Here is a 19,868-nt window from a genome sequence, read left to right on the forward strand (position 1 = left end):
GGAGATCCCTGACTTTCTTCGTGACACCTTGTGAGGCTAACTAATTCATGGTGATGCAAGCCCCAGCTGATGCAGCCTGCTGATGTCACGTTGTGGACATGTAAAGCTCTGGCCTGATGCAACAGGGCCTGATGCAACAGGGCTCCCCGTCTGCCTCCTGGCATGGCACGTGCAAAGGGTTACGTGCCCTGGACACCTGCCCATCGTTCAAAGCAAGGGGTGGGTAAGGCCTTATAGCAACAAAAGAACCTAAGACAAGCGGTTCACAGCTGCCCCTATAGCAGATGGGATGATTTCTGTATGCCCTCTATATCTGTATAGATCATCAAGCGCCATTTCCAGGCAAAATCCACCCTGAGCAGTGGAGACACACACTGTGCAATGGGTACTCGCTGGCCAACATGCAACGCAGGGAAGGCAATAAATCTGGAGAAGCCTGAAGGCAGCAAGGGTAGAAGGTGATCTTGCACAGGTAAAGTAATCATTCCCCATGCCCACAGCATCCCGTCTACAACAATATAATCGGCACGGCCCTAGAGTGTCTCAGAGTGCACTGCAATACCTGCACGCTACTTACCTGCCTCTGCTCTACTTACGACACAGGGGAGAGGCAGGGTGACTATGACCTTTAAGTCAGTAAAGTTCATTGTAGTGTGAACGCCACTCCAGTGGGCAAACCATCCTGAACAAAGCTGTGGTACTTGGGAACCCTCTGACGAAAGCCAAAACAAATGGAAAAAGAAAGGAGATTGTTCCTTGTGCAGCAGAAGCAACAAAGACGGACTTAAGGGTTTTTACCCTATACACCCTGCACCATAATCCCATCTTCCCTCTAACTCAGGACGTATTTTTCTACCCAACACCATCTCCCTGTCTTCCCAGTGCCCCCTTACCCCTCTGCGCTGGCCCCAACCTCCTTCGTGCCTTCCCCTGCCCCTCCAGCCCACTGGGCAGGGATCAGCCCATGCCAGGGCAGCTCTGAAGCCACGAGAACGCAGCCTGGCCGGTCGCTGCGCTGAGCGATGGATAACAGACCAGTTCTTCCTGCTTTCCTGCTAGTGGGTATTAATAGCATTCCTCCCCTATACTCAGATGGGGATTTTCACTTCTAGGAGCAAAATACCTTGGTGACTCCTATCCTACTATCAAATTAGGGAGCTGGGAAGAGTTCAAGTGACAAGAGGAGTCACTCAGCCCTCATTGTTTTACTCTTATTTTTAGCTTGGGTTTTCATTTCCACGGAGAAGGGAGGACTGCTGTTACACAGAGCTGTTTGCCTGAAGTCCTGGGCGGCCTCATACCTGCAACATTCTTTGCTCCTGCAAGTTATTCTGGGTAGGGCTGCTACTAAGTAAAAATGCTCGCCGGGGTATTGACATGCCATTTTGTTATTTCAGCCCCAAAGCATGATCAAATAAATTTTAGATTAACAAATGATGAATTCCTAAGAAAACATGCATCCAAATTCCAGTGTGCAATTCCAGACTGATGTAAGTTTTCATAGTTAAAAATACTCAGTTGTTTAAGCGACACATGGCATCTGGCTAGTGCCAGGGGTTGCCAAGCGTGGCATGCAGGAATGCTCCCCTAACAGCTGAATATGTCCTCCAGCACCTGTGTCCAGGGTGGTCAGAACTCACAACCTGATCCTCCCTCTTCTCTTGGCAGTATTCGAGCGAATCATGTGCAAGAACAGCAGGCAGATACAGTTAATACAAAACCCTAGCAGGCCTGGATTGTGATTTTCAGCCTACCATCAGTGGAAGAGAGTCATTACAGCACCCTCAATATCCTCGTAGTTCAGGTCTGGCCAAGTTACACAGCCCAGGACGCTTCAAGGTTACTTTGTTTTATACCTAACCGTGCACGAAGGACGTTTGCTGCTCCTAACAAAACCAATGACAAAAGATCTCAGTTCTACCACTGGCTGAAGAGGAGAAGACTTGAGCTGGTGCATTAACAGAGCCTGGAGGCAGGGGGGTATTCCTCAGTGGGCAGTTTTCCCAGTTTTCACAGATCCTGGATGCCTCTAATGTGCTTGACATCTGGATTCAATTTCTTCAAAGAAAGAACCTGCGACATTTTAATCCCTTTGGCGGCTTGAAGTCTCGGGGAAAATGAAAGCATCCATTACATTCATAGCATATTCATTTTCATTGTTGTGCATGTACATTTTGAAATCCTATTTACTAGGAACTGAAATCCACCTAAAAACTCACTTTACAGCTATTCTTAATGTGGTATATATAGCATAACATGCAGAACACTCGACAACTGGAATAAATAAGATCTCCACATGCAATCATCTTCTCCCATACATGTTCATGCACCCAGGGCAGTCAGACCCCCTCTGCTGTACACAAAGTTGTTTACTGTCCATGAGCTGTGTTTAACATTCCACTCCCAGATATTTATATTCAGAGCCAAATTCAGAGCAGTATTCTGGAAAATGAGCAAAAGTAGGCTATGACCCATCAAGAGACTATTGGGTCATCTGAAAAGTTTATGAGCCGGTCTGGAATCCAGCATTTATTTTGGATGGTGGGAGGTCACTATAATTAGCTGCCATTCAACTCCATTATACAGTTACAAATACAAAAAAACGCCCAAACCCAGCCCACAGTGCTGAGGCACTTTTACTGAAATACAACCTATGACACTCTGTAGACCTCTGTAGATAACGAGTTACGTCAACGATCTCTGAAGTGAACATTTGTGTGCTCAGGCCAGAAAAGCAATTTCCATCTTATGAATATGAATGCAACACCAGAAAACATGAACTGTTGAATTTTGTGATATTATTAAAATAACATCTACCCTAACAACAGAGAAATGGAGCAAGAAGCTACAGTTGACTTCAGCTCATAACCTGCTCACGTGCCAAATGTTGTTTTTCAAAGTTGCCTGGCATAGTCAATGCCAGAGATGTTCGTTTTGATCAAAGTCTATTTGCAAATACAAATTTGTAACTTATGCATGGGCACGTTCTTGCATGAATCAGACACGCCAATAAAATTCCCATAAAAGTCCTCTAGAGCAGTTCTATATTTGGGAGGGGGAAGGGAAGAGGAAAGGAAGGTTTTTGTTGTTTCTTTAAAGCTTGTGGGTATATATTCCAAAGGAAGGAGTTACCACTGCAGTTTCTTGCATTATTTAGTGATGGTCTTTAGGCTGTGTTATCCTTGCCTGAAGCCAAGCTGCTTGTGGCGACTCTGACCATGGAAAGACACTCACTCACTGATGGTTTCAAATGATCTGGACCAGCAAGAATGCAGACACAGGGATTCTCTCTCCCCCTCCTCTTTTTTTCCAAGTAATTTTAAATATAAAAAAAAATTCAGTGTTTATCTGCTTTCCCTGGAGAGTTTGTCGCTGTCAGCTTTATTGTCGCAGTTTGTCTCTGCTGCCAACACTAGTACAACTCTAGGGCTTGCTTGGGCTGAACTCCTGTCCAGACTGAGTAATATTCACAGAATTGGTCCCCAAAAGGTAAGGCATCAAGAAGGACACAGCATGGTAGTTCATAAAAAGGGTCCTCACTATGACTTCACTTCCTCTCTGAAGTCCCTCTTCCTAAACCCTTACAAGGACATCCCATAATGAACAGAAAACACCATCCAGACGAGACGTGATTCTTACACATTACTCAGCCTGGCTTCATTTTGCCTCTGGTAAAATACACCATCACATCCGTCTGTTCCCTGTCATATACTGAGAAGTATTTATCTAGTTGCTAACAAACATCAAAATACACACACCTTCAAAAAAACACAGTACTGCTTCCTCCCATGAATCATTCAACACCTTACATAACTGTGGGGGTAATATAGAACCGTTTCATATGTGATCACTTAACAAAAAGTTGGGCATAAACCTACCTGAAATGCAAAAATACTCTCAGTTTTAAAGCATAAAGATCTGCTTAATAAATTCCTGTGCTCAATTTCTTGTTTCTGTCCCTGCACTGCAATTCACTCCCCCTTCTGTCTTACCCAGACAATTATCAACAGCCCACGTTGTAGTATGGCTCCAGACATGATCTGGGGAGAAAAAACCTTCTTTCTCCCAAAAGGAGGGTGTTTTGGCACAAGAGAAGGGGTGGCTCAGTGCTGAAGGAAGTGGATGCTGTAACTATGGTCTCAGGTTGTAACTTCCCACTCATATTTTGGTAATGTTTGGAGGGTTTTAGGCGTATGTCAAATTAGAAGCTTAACAGACCTAACAGATCTGGTTTGTTTTTGAGTAGGACTCTGGGCAGCAAGGAGGAGGTTAACAAGCCAAAAATAAACAAGAATAGCCGGGGCATTGCAGTCCGTCTGGACTGGCGTGATCTCCCCTGCCATTTTGCATACCATCTTCCTGGTATGCGGAACGACGATCTAAAATATATGAGGCTTAAACACCGTTAAAGGACTGCTCAACCTTTTCAGAAAGACAGGTACACATCCAAATTAAATAATCCCTTGCCCCTACCTTTACTTTAAAAACATACATTGGGTAGGATGCCAAGTCTAGGATACTAGGGTGCAGCTCCCTGCTCCAAAGCAGCCCTTCATGGGATCACCATGTACATGGCAGTTTTATCAGCACAATTATGCCTAGTAGGAGCACGAATGCATTATGCTGGCAAAAGTCCTCCATTATTATAAGTATGGTGACAAAACAACAGCTTGTTAGCTGAGCTATATTTGCTGGGGGAGATAGTGGAACTGAATAACAGTTACGCTGTGGAATTAGACACTTTATAGAGACAAACTCTGAAAAATCAGTTCCCCTCTCTAAGATGGGAATAAACAATATACGGTCTGACCTACATGTAACATTATTAAATTATCTTGATCTTCTCTTGTGACCTTATTTCATCAATGAAATAGATCTATCTGTGTCTGATGAAGCCAAATTTTAGGCTATTGATTCACCCTCACCAAAACTAGACAGAGCAAAGTATAATTTGTACCACAGCGTAAGAGCTTAATGAGACTCAGAAGTTATGGTAATGTGTTTTGCAAATCTGACTATAGATAGTTGATCATGGTGCTTTTGAAACTTTTAATAACCTTGAGAGTTGGTATTAAAAAGCCTGAAAATTACAATCCAATCAGTACCGTTAATGTATTTTTGCAAGAATACTGGAGTGTATTTGGTAGGTGCGCCTCAAACTCTCAAATGTCCAGGAGACCATGACCCTTTCAAAAGAACAAGTTAAAAAGCCAGGTTAAACAAAAGCTGCAGTCTGAATTTTGACTGCATTAGCCTAGGGATTTCCCTTTTTCCTTGGAAGATTTGTGTTAAAACTCTTAAAAGGTGAGTACGCAAATTACTGTTAATACTTTAGTTTCACCTGGAAGTGATTGGTTTGTGGGAGAAACCCTAATTCATGCAATTTTGTCCAACACATGAAAAGGTAGTCCAATTAAAAAGGAAAAAAAAAAAAAAAAATTCCTCTTCCCTGAGGGCAGATTTCCTAGTTGTAACACTCCCATCTGCCTCAGAAAACCAGAAAGACCTCAGAAACAAAACGAGCCCAAAACACAGTCATTTCAGGGGTATCAGCACTGCTGTGTCACAGCCCTCTGCAGATAATCTTTTTTCTTTTCCCTCCCCTACTGGGAAATTACAGGGGTGGTTTTATCTGGAACAGGAGATCTAGTCTAGAAAGGTCAAAGCCCACAGTTAGCCTGTTGGACAGGACAATGGGTCATGGAAAGCATCCAGCAGTGGCCAGGTTAAGTGAGGCTAATAAATAATGCACAAATGCAAAGTAAGTGACAACAACAGAGGATGCACTGGTCATTAGGTCAAACAGGAAATTCTCCACTAACAAATTACTTTTAATTCCAGTCTAATAAACCATAAACCCCACTTAGTTAACTCTCAACTCAATAGCTACCTTCCTAGGAAAAACCCCGTTTCTCTTCCTTCCCCTCTTCAGAGAAGTGTCTGACAGCGAGATCTTCAGGGCAGATGGACAGTGGGAAGTAGTTTCTCTTTCAGAAAACCACGTTTGGATAGTCCTTGGAAAAAGATGCAACTCTGCACCTCCCCACCCTCATTTTTATAAGTCAATTTAATCCATAGCTTTAAGAACAATTTACCACCCAGGCAGTCCAGCTTGTTTGCAATACAATGAAGTGCACTAACTAAAGTCAAACAAAAGCAACTTTTGAAGAGGCTTTGCACAGTTTTGCTTCCTGGCACTTGAAAATGCTTATGTTCTTGCTAAGCACGGGTTACACGCATTTATTTCACACAACATTAGAACTGTGGCAGATTTAGGATTCAAATGATTAAAACAGGAGATCACAAACAGTGTTGTGGATATCACTAGCAGGACTCAGCCCACCCCAGAGGTGTATGCAAGAGCAAACACAGCTGTACATGTCTCTAAACTGTTGATGGTGAAATGCAAACACAGAAAGTATGGCATTCCCCAGCAGAAGCCACTATAGTTGACAAAGTAGATGATTGCACAACGTTGTAGAGCAACGTGTTTTGATTACCTTAAAGTCAAGGCTACAAAGACTGACTGCATCATCATCTTTCTCTCGACGCTTCCTCTTCTGTAAGAAATGAAACAGAGTTATAGGTGTACACTCGATTTGCGTTCAGAAAGAAGGCTCTGCTTTTCATAAAGCAGACCAGAGATATTGTCTTTCTTTGCACCCCCAACTAAGTAAAATAACTCAAAAAACTAAAGGTTGAAAACAAATGCAAAGCATGTTTATGCTGTTTCATGAGGTTTGTCACCTGATCAATACCTATAAATTATATGCCCAGAAGCTTGTTTTGCTGTGCTCCCATAATTGTGGTTGCAAGTAAAGTCTTAAGTAGGAAATCTCAGTAGCAGGACAGAAAGCAGCAATTACCACTGTGAAATGATTTGAGATTCATTTAGTTAAATGAAACATCTTTTGTGGTTTCTGAGGTCAGCAATCCAGCAATAAAGCTGGGCTTTTTGAAAGAGTTAGGTACTAAGAGGGTCAGACTTGGTGATCAATAGGATCTGAGGTCTTTAGGGGACACCAGCAGATACTATGCCTAATTCTTATGTTTGCACACCAGCACGGCTGGGTTTGGGCTGGGGTCTGTGTGTGATGGGATCTACAGATTTCACCTTAGAGTCAGTGCCAGCATAAAGCAGTTTTGCACTAGGTTGGTTATTCCCGCTCCTCAGATACCCTCTAATACCCAAACATATTTTATTCAGGGAATTCTTACTGTGTGTCAGGGATCTATTTTATAGTGCAGCTCCTTAAACAGCTGAACGGGTGTACGTGAGGGCATTTCAATCACCTATCTAACTGATTACTTTGGACATGGTCAGTAGACAGCTGTGGCTGAAGCATCCCTGCTAGGAATGCAACAGGCTAAAAGAACAAGCATTTTTGTGGGAGAAAGATGAGGCTTTTGGCCAGGCAGCTCTCAACTATTTTCCTGTCCGAAGAAGAGCACAGGCCAGTAGAACAATGATCAAAGACATCTGCACTGAGCTTCCTGATACCTCCAACTATTTCTTTACTATCTGGGCTTCTACATTATTTTTTCATTACCTAGATAATGGAAAACCGATTGTGTACTCATCCTGTTAGACTGTGCCAGCCTGCAGATCACCTGGTCTCGAAAAAAATACGGGTCACGAGCATAAATTGTTTGGTCACCCATGAAACAAGTAGTTGATTTTCATCCTGTGTTTGACCCTTGTCCTTCAGCATTTCAGAATGAGTCAAGTTCATCCTCTTCCACTTCATTAAATACAAAGGCAAAAAGCTATTTTGTATTTTTATATTGGTCTACATGTTGTTTATCAGTTTAACAGACTAGGCATTGAACTAGGTGAAATGAGGAAAACACCCTTTCTGCAGCTGCAGAAGGAACTACTACCACAAGTCCACTCTGAACTTCAGCAAATTTCAGTTTTGTGCTCTACCAGTCCAGCAGCTTGACTTTCTGTCAGGAGCAAATATGTAATTACTGTTTTCTTAAAATTTAATAATATATTCAAATAACTTAAAAGTTTCAGCTTTAAAAGAGGTTTGCCTTCATCGTAAGTGTATTTAAAATGTTTGAACACAAGTATTCATTCAAATTATTTTTATATGCTGACCAGCCTAGTTTCTATGGTTCCTTTGAAAATCTGATGCTGTTGAGGGGATGTCCAGGTTCCCTGAAGGGTTTTTAGAAACGTGTTCTCTTGTTTGCTAGTCCTTTTGTACGATGTGCTTTTAGGGTCCGATATGTCTTCTCACCTGTCCACAGTATGCTGACTCTACCACTTAACTATTAAATACACACATGTAATGGTGAGATACTACAGAAGTACACTCACTAATTTCTTACATTTTGGGTTTTGGTGCCATGATTTTTTTTTCTCAGCTATTCAAACTAGCTACAGAAGTGGATTCAAGTACAAAGTTCCCCAGTGATTTCAGTTTTTCTGTTTTGTTCTTTTTTTTTTTTTCCCCTCTGTATTTGCAAAGACAAGATACTGATTGTCACGTGAGTGAGTCTTTTCACTGATAGATTTGCTAACTACAGAGGAAAAAATTCTCACATTAGACATTATGCTTTACCATATTTATAGCATTGACACTGAATTAATGTCACAGCACACTCCATACTTTTTGAACAGACCTTTGGCAGGCTTGAGAACACATGCAAATGCAGACATTTGTTTTTTTAGGTTTAGTAAAATATTCAGGGTTGGTTATTTATCAAACCCTGCAATAAAAGACTGCTATAACCACACCTTTTTGGTCTGCAGATTATTTTTCCCATATGTAAGTCAAGGATATTAGCATTTATTTAACAGAAGAAAACTTGCAATAAAGACAAAGACACCACGCCTTTTTGGTCTGAATATTATTCGTTCCTTATGTAGTCAAGTATATTAACATCTTTAACATACAGCTCCAGACCAAAGCCCAGACACGAAAGGAAGGCCAAAGTTTTGTTTTTAAACTGGCTAGACTTATGCAATAAGTATTGCATTGGCTGGACCCCATTTCCTTTGCCCAATATAGTTTCATACAAAAACTTAGACATTTCACTACAGAGCCAGCTGTGTCATTCCTGTGTGGTGCCAGAACAGAAACATATTCCAAGAAAACGGCCTCTTCAGACTGCTCAAATCTGGGTGTTTAAAGCCACATGATAGAAAAGCAACTGCTACGGTACTGTTTTCTCACATTTTTGAGACAGTCACGATCAGAGATCTGATACGTTAACCTTCTCACGAAACTCAAGTCATGTGGAAAAACTTACTTCTACGAAAGTTATTAAACTGTAAAAACCGTGAGACCCGATTTAGGCTCTCAAAGAGGTATTGTAAAGGAGAAGCATAAAAAATGCTAATCAGGAGGGGAAATCTAAATATTTTGTGACTTTATTTTAGAAAGACCTAAACAATGCCGTGAGCATGAATGTTAATTACATTTCAAGGATTCCAATTAAAGCTCTAGGAACCCTTTTTAAGAAAGTACTGGTTTTCAATTTGAAAACAATTCTAGCCATCTAGTTATCCTCTCTCCTACTAAGGGCTTTTGCCTAAAACCAGGATATTTTGTTCTTTAGGGATCAGTCTGGGTTTTGCTGCTTATTGCCCACCTGAAGTCATAAAACACCAATAAGGCTTCAGGTGAGGAATGTGCATCAGGACCGTTAAGTCAACAAAGATCAAGTGCCTGTTTCTTATAAACGAATCCTCCTTAATGAAAAGGAAGAAGGGAAAACAGACCATGATTAAGCTTGCTTCCAGTCAGAAGCCATCCAGGGGGATGTTTTAACCCAAACTGCATTAGTCTTTTCTTAGAATTATGCAGAACATGCACCAGTCCTCTTTAAACCCATCCCACCTCTGCAGGCATGAAAAGGACACTTGGCTTAGCTACCCACTTCCCCTGAGGCTCAGGCCAGGTACATTTTACAGACTTTTGGCCAAACAGCTGCACAAACTATCACATGAAGAGATGCTATTTGTGACTGGCATATGAGTACTTGGTGGTCATGGGGAAAAAAAGCCCTTGTGTAACACACTTACTCCAGCACGAGATGCGACACCGAGAAAAGTAGAATTCTTGCTTGCCTACAGCCTGCTGCCAAAATGCACTCTGGTCAATGTATGTCAGCGTAATTACACTGGCAAAGCCTCTAAGCAGAGACCTGGTCCCTGGCCGTGCAGTAAGTGTATGTCTACTGGGCAACTGTACTGCACAGCTATGCTCTCTCCTTCATTATTTTTTCTCTCCTGTATTTGTTTCTTTTCCACTGTTAAGTGTATCAGTCCCAGACTAAGCTCTAGCTAGTCACAGGAAAGCTTAGGCTCAGAGAGGGTCTGGAGTTCAGGGGTACCCACCATCAGTAGCTGCAAATGGAGCTACTTGGGATTGAAGGGAGAAGTGGTGGTGGATCAGGTTGATGAGGGACGTGATGGAGGAATGCAGATAAACAATTAAGTCCTTCAAAAACACTTTACTCATTTTTTGCAGTCTGTCATGTCATACAATATGTTCTAACTGTAATTGAGAGTTGAACTGCATATGCATATAGCCAAATAAAAGCAGATTAAAAAAACATGCAAAGAACAGGAATAACTTGAAACTCAAACAAAATGCTTTTAATTTGTAATGTTAGAGAACAATATTTTCAAATTTGAAAGAATATACCTTTCTAGGGCTTTGTAACATTCAAATGTATGTGTTTAATATAGCTGTAGTCACCAGATGAAAGTTTCTAAGATTAAGCAAAAGAAAAATCTACAAGAGATGATGGTTTTCTTTAATCGACTCCCACACTGGACTGGTGTTTGTGCAGCCTCAAAATTGCACATGGCTGCCATTCAAGGCACAGGCAGCAAAATGCCTGTCTAAATGCATGCTTTCACAAGAAAGTCCAGCTGATTTTAGATGGGATTTCCTTCATAAATTGTAGTCCTGTCCTTTTCCCCACCTCCAGACACGTTCTCACGCCCCTCCTTGTGCAGACACAGGCGTTCATACAGCTTGTGCAATCAGCTGGTTCAGCTCATCCAAAACTCTTTGTTTTCTTTTTGGTAAGGCAAGTTTTTCAGCCAGATCAGTTTGCTGGCCGAGAATAGGATCACCACTTCCAGGGGCAGTGGGGGACAAATCAGCTCAGGCAGCTCATGAAAATGAGCTTTAAGATGGGATAAGATCTATATACACAACACCAGGCACTATGCACCTACTTGAGCTGACTAATCGCTTTGAAATCCTCAGTACATGAAGCAGGACAGACCTCATGAAGCAGTTGTTTAGAACACAAACCCAGTGCTGGTCTTCTGAACCACTCTCCAGAGTGGTCCATCTTCAGCTGCCAGCTCTAGAGGCTGGCTCCGAACCACTTCCCTAGTATGGGATGCATGTTAAAGGATGAAGAGAACGGAGTACAAGGCTTACAGCAGTTAGGCCATGCACTTGCTCTAGGTGGTTTCTCTCTACCAAATAAAATACAGATTTTTTTATTTAATTAAAAAAAAAAAAAAAGGTTTATTTCTATACCATATTTTACACCTTGCCTATTGCCTTGCCAGCTTAGTTAGCAGGACTGCTGAAACACAACAAAAAATAAGAAGTTTTTAAAGAAACCACAGTGTCCAGGATATCCTGCCTTCTCTCAATCCCTGTGTGCAGAAAGCACTCTCCAGCTAAAGCTCAGAAGCCTCAGTGGCTCAGAAAATGTCTTGCCAGGTAGAGAGGAACGTGTTGATTTTCTCTCTCTTCCAGACAGAAGGACCTTCACCTCTGTATTCCTGCTTTTGTTTGTGTGCTTTTGCAATATGAACCCACCAGCTGTTTTACTCACCAGGGTGAAGTCCCAGTGTGGTCCCGGAGTCAGAAATGTGAAAGAGCTGCCTCGTCTCAGAGGGTACCTGTAAGCAGAAAAAAAGGAATAAGGTAAATAACTTACAGGTTGCTGTAGCAATTGATAAACTACATCTGATTTCCACAGCTTTGATGGTATCATACATCTTTAGCTGTTAGCACAAAAGTCACAAAGACAATGATGTAGCATAATCTTTTGGTCTCTCCTTCCTAAAGAGCTGCCAGTATTCCCCATGATGATTGCAGTTGTTAGATTAAAAATCCCACTTTCTACAATAAATGGCTCCATGCAAAAGAGGCAGGCAAAAACCTCCCATTGGGGCCTGCAGGCTGGTATGGAGGAAAATATCTCCTTGACCACAAACCTGCCAATCTGACCAAGAGGAAGGATAAAACAATAATAATAATAAAAAATAATAATATTGTGGCCTCATTTTCCAAGGTTAATGAAGCTGAAATGAAAGGAGGCAACAAGCTGCACCTTTGACAATGCAGCCTTGTAGTTTCCCATAAAATTACAACCAGGAATTGAGTTGTGGTCTTTCATTAAGTCATTCTCAATCCAAGAAAGTTAAACCACCAGAAAGCACTACACACAATAGACCGTTTGTATAATCCTTGCTCTTTGAACAATGGTAAACGAACTGCCTTATGCAAGTCATTTATTGTACTAGCACCGAGTTAAGCAAACAAGTTACGTTCCAACTTTCACTGTCTGGTGGACTTAAGGTATGTTTCCAGCAACAATTTTTTAAAGCTTATTCTGGCTGTAGTATGGAGAAACATTTTTGTCTGTCATTGGGTTTCTGCATGTAGAATTTTAGTCCCAAACGGGACACACGTTTTTTTTTCAAAGGCAGCCAGCTGCGTCACCTAATGGGGAGAAGATTTCCCCCTTGCTGTCACGAACTCAGACAGAAAAGCCATCTCCTCGCCAGCTGCACCTTTCTTCTTCGTTCTGAGATCCCACAGGATTATCAGAAACCTGGAAATAATGTAGGAATGCAAATCCTTCTGACTTTCAGGGGACTTGCGCTCCAGTATTGCTCAGGCATTAATGAAAATTCATCTCACAAAGTATTGGTAGTATTTAATGTCAGCAGCTCTCCCTATCGGAAGACAAAAAGCATTTGTCTGTAAAAGGTTTGGGCAGGGTGGGGTGTTCTGGATTGGTGTTTGGAAAATATAAGTCAACCACAGAGAAAATACTTTTGCATTTCTACCAGCTAGTGCAGAGCAACAAGATAAATATTTTATGAAGTGTACCTTATTGGAAGCAAGATGTGAATGAATACAAGATGCTTTTGGTGATGAGGCAGACATTTTATGCAGCAGATATAGACTGCACAGGTGACCTTATTAGTACTTTTCCTCCAGAAACACATTTCTATGCTGACCCTTTGCTTAGCATATGTCTGTTAACACACATGACACCATATTTTACTTCAAACTCAAATCTGACAAGAAATCTAACCAGCTGCTTAATGCCTGAGCTGGTTCTGTGCTCCTCACTGTAGGAAGGACCAGTGTCCGGGCAGTGATTTTGTTAATTGGGATGACCCAAGGAGATGACCCAAAACTGTTATTTGGCACCTGGTACAAAAGAGACAAGACCACTACATGCAAGAAGGGCATATTATCTTCATTCCCCACTCATGGTGAAGGGATGTGTCTGATACCTATAAAAAGCTGAAGCAGCCTTGGCAGAAAATTATATACTTTGATCCGGACAGGGAGTGAGAGTTGTTTGGCCACCTCAGTAGGTCCCATGGAATAGGAGTAACACTTCCCTGCAGCTTCTGGGGTGGCTGAAGTCCCCTCAGGACCTATTTAGGGAGCATTTCGCCTTCTCCAAGGGTTCAAGCAAGGTAGCTGCCGTGTAAGCAGTGAAAATGCTAAGCAAGCAGCATCTGCAGTGGAAACCCAGGAAGCAGGAATATTGTCATGGGCTTCAAAGTAGTTAGAATAGTAAATATGCCTTCTATGTTAGATATATACATGTAGACTTAGATACCTAAACATATAGATATCTAAAATAAATACCTAAAATTTATAAATATATAAGTAAAAAATAAGCTTGTTCAAAGTACCATATGCAGGAATTATGACTTATGTAAAATCAGAGGAAGCTGTTCCTCAGAGCACATGACCTCCAGGTACCTTAGGATCAGCTAAAGCCTTTTAATACAATCACTATGTCTGTGACACTGCTCCAGAAAGGAAAGTGGCATTTCCAAGAGCTGCATACCAGTACACTGATTGCTAGATGGAGAAGAAACTTCTGGAAGGGAACATTCTTTGGGATTTATAAAAGTACATACCGCTCGGGAAGAAAAATCTGGGAATGAGCATCGGATTTCTTTGAAATTTAAAATAGAGACATTTTTTCTCATGAGAAAGAAAAATCCTCACTGTTTAATCCCAACATCTAACCTGCTAGGCTGCCCAGACCAAAATTTATGAGTTTGATTAAACCTTCCTTGACTACAGATAGAAAAGCAAAGAGATAATTAATGGTCTGTAAACTGCGCCATGCACAGCTATAAAGAGCTACCAGAATGGACTAAGCCTCCGTCTCTAAGGCAGGCATGAGCTTTCATGCTGAGAAGCAGGAGAATTTTATAGCATGAATGTTGATCTCTGACACCAGAGGCAGCCAAATTGTGGCCTGGAAGCCACATGAGGCTTGCAAACTGTTCAGAATAACTCCCAGTCAGCCCAGTATGGATGTGGGTTGCTTGTAACTGCCCCAGCTGCATTGTCTGGGGTCCTGGGTGCACCTCAAGTTGTGCCCCCTGCCCACAGGCAGCAACGGGACTGGAGGTATGAAGCTGCCATTGAGAACAAGCAGGAGTTTGGCCCATTTGTACTAATGCACTCAGCTTCCAATCAAATGGAGATTTTATGGGGTATAATCAAGTGAGTCTGGCTACAGCAGCCTTTCAAAAAGCTCAAATTTAAAGGTATTGTACAGCTATCATCATGTCCTCTTACACTCATAGGTTTAAAGCAACCACTGTAGGTTTTCATTTACTGCCCAACGCGTTTCATTCCTATTATACAGGCATTATAATAAGGTTTTAATCCAAAGCAGTGTTTTATTTTGGCACGCACGCTGTAAAGCAATGTACCTCGTGGGACTGCCTATGCAGCATTTTACTTTCCCCTCTGCTAGAGCTGGGGTGGGACTCATATAACTAAATGCCCGAGATGCCTCCCCACTGTCCTTGAAAAAGGCTTTTTTTGGTGTCTCCTGGGAACCTGCCTGATGGTATCTTCCAAAAGACAATCTGCAGAGATGATCACACAGGTATTAACTTCTCTACTGCTACTGCTTAATATCAATACTACATAGCCACTATTCTTTCACGGAAAGGAGAAATGGTCACGTACGAGAGGCATTAACTTGGAAACCTCAGCATTTTGAAATGAGTTGTAGGGGTGAGGAGTACAAAAGAATTAAGGTTCAAAAAAATCTACAGGCAGCTTTGTTTCCAGTTGTCTACAAGGGTTGAAGAGAAATTTCTTCATCTCAGACTCCATCATCTAAACTTTCTCCCTTGGTCACTCAGCTGTGGGGAGAAATGCAGCTAATCCCTCCCACAAAAGGCATGTAATATAGAAATATCTGCCCCAGTTAAAAAGTTCCCTTCAGTCCTCCAAACACCCAACACAGATCTTCTGCAACAACAGAGCCTGTTATAGACCGGCTGTTCTTTCCTCCTCTTCAATGGTCCAGTGAGAGAACTCAATCAAGAGAAGAGGGCAAAGCAGAAGTCAGAAACTGCTCTTTCTCACATGCCACCAACATCAACAGTGTCTGGGAGTAGGAATTCTCTTATTTGTTCTAGATCTTGGTATCACAGGCATTTCCCAACCATGTTTTGTTAACAGGAATGAGCCTTTTGTGGTGTAAAGAGATCTTACTGATCCTCCTTCCTTTTCAAGTCTTTGGCCAAGTATGGGGAGCTGAGATCTGCCAGGAACCATAAGGAGTGGCAAACGGACAGATATCAAGGGAAGCAGACTCTCGTGCCAAGTGGAAAAAAGACCTTTAGGAAAGCATGCTCTGTAATCTCAAAGCTTCATCATATCTCATCCCGGTGTCCCCTCTCCAGTCACTGCTTGCTAACTGAGCCTTGATGAGGTACCATTTAAACAATGATCATTGGGATGATTACCTGCAGAACTGCTTGATTTTTTGCTCTGCCTGTAGCTCTGCTAGAGCCTGCAAAGCTCTTCAAAAGTACAGAGCCAAATTTAGTCACCTGCATGACTACCGCGCATATTACGTGCAAATAGATGACTCATGATTGCAGTGCTCAGCTGGGCATCTCTTGCAAGGTCTGTCAAGAATCTGAAGACAGCGCTGGTGAATTAAACGTCAGCAATGACCGTAAGAGCAATCCTGGAAGTTTTACCTAATGCATCTCACAATGTGAGAAAAAGCAGAGCTGTGTGATGGAGCACTGCACTGTTGGTCATTGGTCAAAACACTGTATGATTGATTGAAACAAGTGCAGAGTAGCCTGGATGTAATGTTTTAGTACCTGAAAATAGCAGAATAAAGTATTATGCTAGTGCCATACAGTTAATTGTTGTGTTTACGGCAAAGCTGTTGCAAGAGCCCAGCCCTATTGTAGGGACATCCATAGATATTCCTGCTGTGTCACCCAAACGAAAAGACTAAAGTTGTGTTCAGTCACTTCCTTGAAAAGATTCTTCTTGATAGACTGTCTCCAGCATAATTTCCTTGTTTAAGACAGGATGAGCAGATACAGACTCTTTTCTTATCTTACCAGGCTCAAGACAAGCAGAAAGTGTTAATTATAGCTGGCTGATTCATGTAACTTTGAAACCTATTTCAAAGTGATTAAGAACTTCAGGGTTATGAAGACAATTACGTGAACACAAAAATAATTTTTGAGTTGTAAAATGTTGCGGCAACACACTGGCAAAGCAAATCTCCCCAAACCAAGAGCAGGGGAAGGGCAATATTGTTGAGACTGTACAGAAAGTACAAACACTTCTGTTTTGGTACCCCCTGTTTGCTTCAAGAAATTAATGTTCCAGGCTGCCTACCAGCAAATTATGATACTGCCAGTCTTGCCAAGAGTAAATCTTTCCAGAGCCTGTTAAAATAGAGATTGCCATGCTGATGGTCCATAGGCAGGTTAGCTATGAAGTATTTTTTAACCTTAAAATTGAGTGTGTGTCATCTGTATTTTCGAGTAGGCCTGCAAACATGTTTAGAAAACCAGCTACCAACATTGAGAGAGGCAGGGGAAGTCCTGAACACAAAACCTGTTCGGCAACATAGCAAGGGAGGAGATAGGGCCCCAATAATCTTAATAGAGGAAGTTTGGGCAATTTAGTAGATAACATATTGATAAAGGCAAGTGGGCAGGCTCAATTGTTTCACATTGAAGCCAGACTAAGGAAACAGTCATTGTTCACCACCTTCCTTGAATAAACATCGGGATCCTCTCACCAGCACAGGACGGTATGGATGTAGCAATGGCAGTGAGCACTTGGCCAAATTTGTCCTCAGAATTTAATTTCAGGGTTAATGATTCCCTTCAGAGCTGGACACATTTTGAAGTTCAGAAGGGAAGGGTGAACAGCAGTGAAAACACACACCTAATCTTAAATCAATTTATCAAAAAGCAAATGTTTCTTTCAAATACTGTGTTGCTTCTTAAGCATCTTTTTATTGCTTGTCTTCAACCAGAGACAGGGTTTTTTTGTGTTGACTTTTGCTGTGTTTTTCTGAGGAAGGAGGGGGAAAAAGAAAAAAAGCCATAAATAAGATTTTGGGGTCAACAAAAATCCAAAAGACATCCACAAAGGGCGTGCTAGAATAGATTCCCATTAGTCAGACTAGAGGATAAAGCACAGAAGAGCTTCACTCATCAGGTTAGAGCAAGTTCGCATTAATGTGATTTGAAACATTTTTCTCCCTTTTTACTGTAAATCCGCACCGCCTAGTCAGCATCATTCGACAGTCTGCACTCTTTTTTTTACTTATTTTTTGATGACTTATCCAGGAAACTGCAGAAATGCTTTGATCTGGCAGTTCTCTTAACTTTTTAAAGTTCCAAAATACATTCTTCAGACTGGGCAGCAATTCTGTGTTTCCTTCCCCTCTGACTTCCAACCCCCCCTTTTTTTTGTTTTCAGAGCAAGCTGTTCTTAAATATAAACCACTTGCACCAGTTAAGTACTAAGATGGTGAATATTACAGCAACATGAACAGATTAAAAGTAAGTCTTTCCCCAAACGAGCACGCCACACTGGTGAATCCTGTTTTGAATGACAAGAACAGAAAAGCTTCACAAAGAGCCTTTTGAATTTTAAGTTAAAGCTTTTCTGCAGGGGGAAAAAAAAGAGCCTCTGGATTTCCAACTTACTATAGTTAATATTTCCACTTCAACAATATCCAGAGGCTTTGGCCAGTATAAGAGGCCTCCCAAGCACTATGCAAACAAACTCTGACTAAGGGCACTTACGGCAGTTCTTGTCACGGTTCCTTATCTTGAAAAGCTCCAGGGTAAAAGCCTTACTTGAAGAAAAATCTATTGACAGACATTTTCAATATCTAAAAGCAAAACAGAAGGACTCAGTACTTCAATGGCTGAGAGGAAAATGGTGCTGGTGAACTCCGCATGGAGTTCAAGTTTGCAGACTGCTTCTCTGTCATTAATGCTACCTCATTAATGCTATCACTGCCAATAGCACACAAAAGGAAGCGGGATACTTACAGCCGTAATTATATAGAGCGCAAAAGAATGACGGAGTTGCTCTCTGGAAATGTGGTTTAGAAAACTGCAATAACTTTCTGGCAGCATCATCATCACGGTTTGCAACACTGGTGCAATTAGTAATTCTAGCAGTCTCAGCTTTCAAATAGCAAAGCCATGAAAACCCATGGCAGTGGAGTTAAGCAGCAATCAAAAACACTTCAATCCATCTACCACTTGGACAGGACCGAGCAGTGCTACTGCTGAGCTGAGAACTTCTTGTACTTTTCAGACACTCTGGAATAGCCATTATTTGTTCTTTTATGTTGGAACAACCTCTGCTTCTAAAAGGAAGCGCCTTCAGACATTCTGGGCAGGTTTAAATTATACAAAGAACATTAAATTTTTGTTTAAATAGTTTTATGAAGTTCAGTGCAGGCTGAACGGGAAGAGTGATTTTCCATTTTAGAAGTGTTTGCTCCTCACAGGTATTGGTGGAATATTATAGCTATTTGTCTGAAGAAGCAATCAACGGCAGCACTGAACACGAGCAGATAAGCCCCAAGCAGATTAAACATGCACTGATATCCTTAAATAATCACGTCTGACCTCTCCAGAGCTGCACATTAACACTCTCACCACAGCCAACACAGCAACATCTAGTTTCATCTGAGGATTGAAGTGATATCTTTTCACCACAGACTTCCCTTATGACCCAAGCATCTTCCTTCCAGTTTGCCTTCACACTTCCCTCCCCAGCTGAGTATCTGCTCCAAGTCAAATTTGGTAAACGCTAAGCTCCTTAGCACTGTTGCTAAGGCTGGCAGTCAGACCTTTCTGTAGGAGAAAGAGAAGGACTTTTCAGTAGCACATGGTCAAGTCTCCTCTCTTCCCCACCCCAATCCATGTCCAACTGTTCGAGTTACTTCAATGTTTATGCTTAGCACACAGTGACATTTTTCAAAGGCTTCTAGTTGAAGGACACACCGCAACATACCATGACCAAGCACTGAAATGAAACAGATAACAATAGCCTTTTGTGAAGATTATTTGTAAGAGTACCATTTCAGTGATTTAGTTTACAATACGACTGTGCAAACATTTGCGCTGGCCAAACCAAGAGGTAGCAAACATAAGCCTGGGTAGGAAAACCTTCGGTCCACTTTGCATGCAAGCTGGCCTGCTGAGACAATTCTGCAGCTGCACAGACCTTCTTCAACTGCCTTCATGATGGGAACACTGTAAACATCCCAGAGAACGTATACTGCTGAGGAAACAAAAGAAAACC

General features: G+C 41.7%; 1 protein-coding gene across 1 annotated transcript in view; it reads right to left on the reverse strand.

Moving 5' to 3' along the window:
• Positions 1–19,868, reverse strand: part of NET1 (neuroepithelial cell transforming 1) — a 54,733-nt gene that overhangs the window by 13,931 nt on the left and 20,934 nt on the right. Inside the window, exons 2-3 of the mRNA XM_049813765.1 lie at positions 11,821–11,887; positions 6,501–6,560 (exon numbers count right to left, since the gene is read on the reverse strand). Of these exons, the coding sequence (XP_049669722.1) occupies positions 6,501–6,560; positions 11,821–11,887 (127 nt within the window). The remainder of the gene's footprint in view (positions 1–6,500; positions 6,561–11,820; positions 11,888–19,868) is intronic.

The sequence above is a fragment of the Accipiter gentilis genome, chromosome 11, assembly GCF_929443795.1.
Source record: "Accipiter gentilis chromosome 11, bAccGen1.1, whole genome shotgun sequence".
NCBI classification, from domain to species: domain Eukaryota; kingdom Metazoa; phylum Chordata; class Aves; order Accipitriformes; family Accipitridae; genus Astur; species Astur gentilis.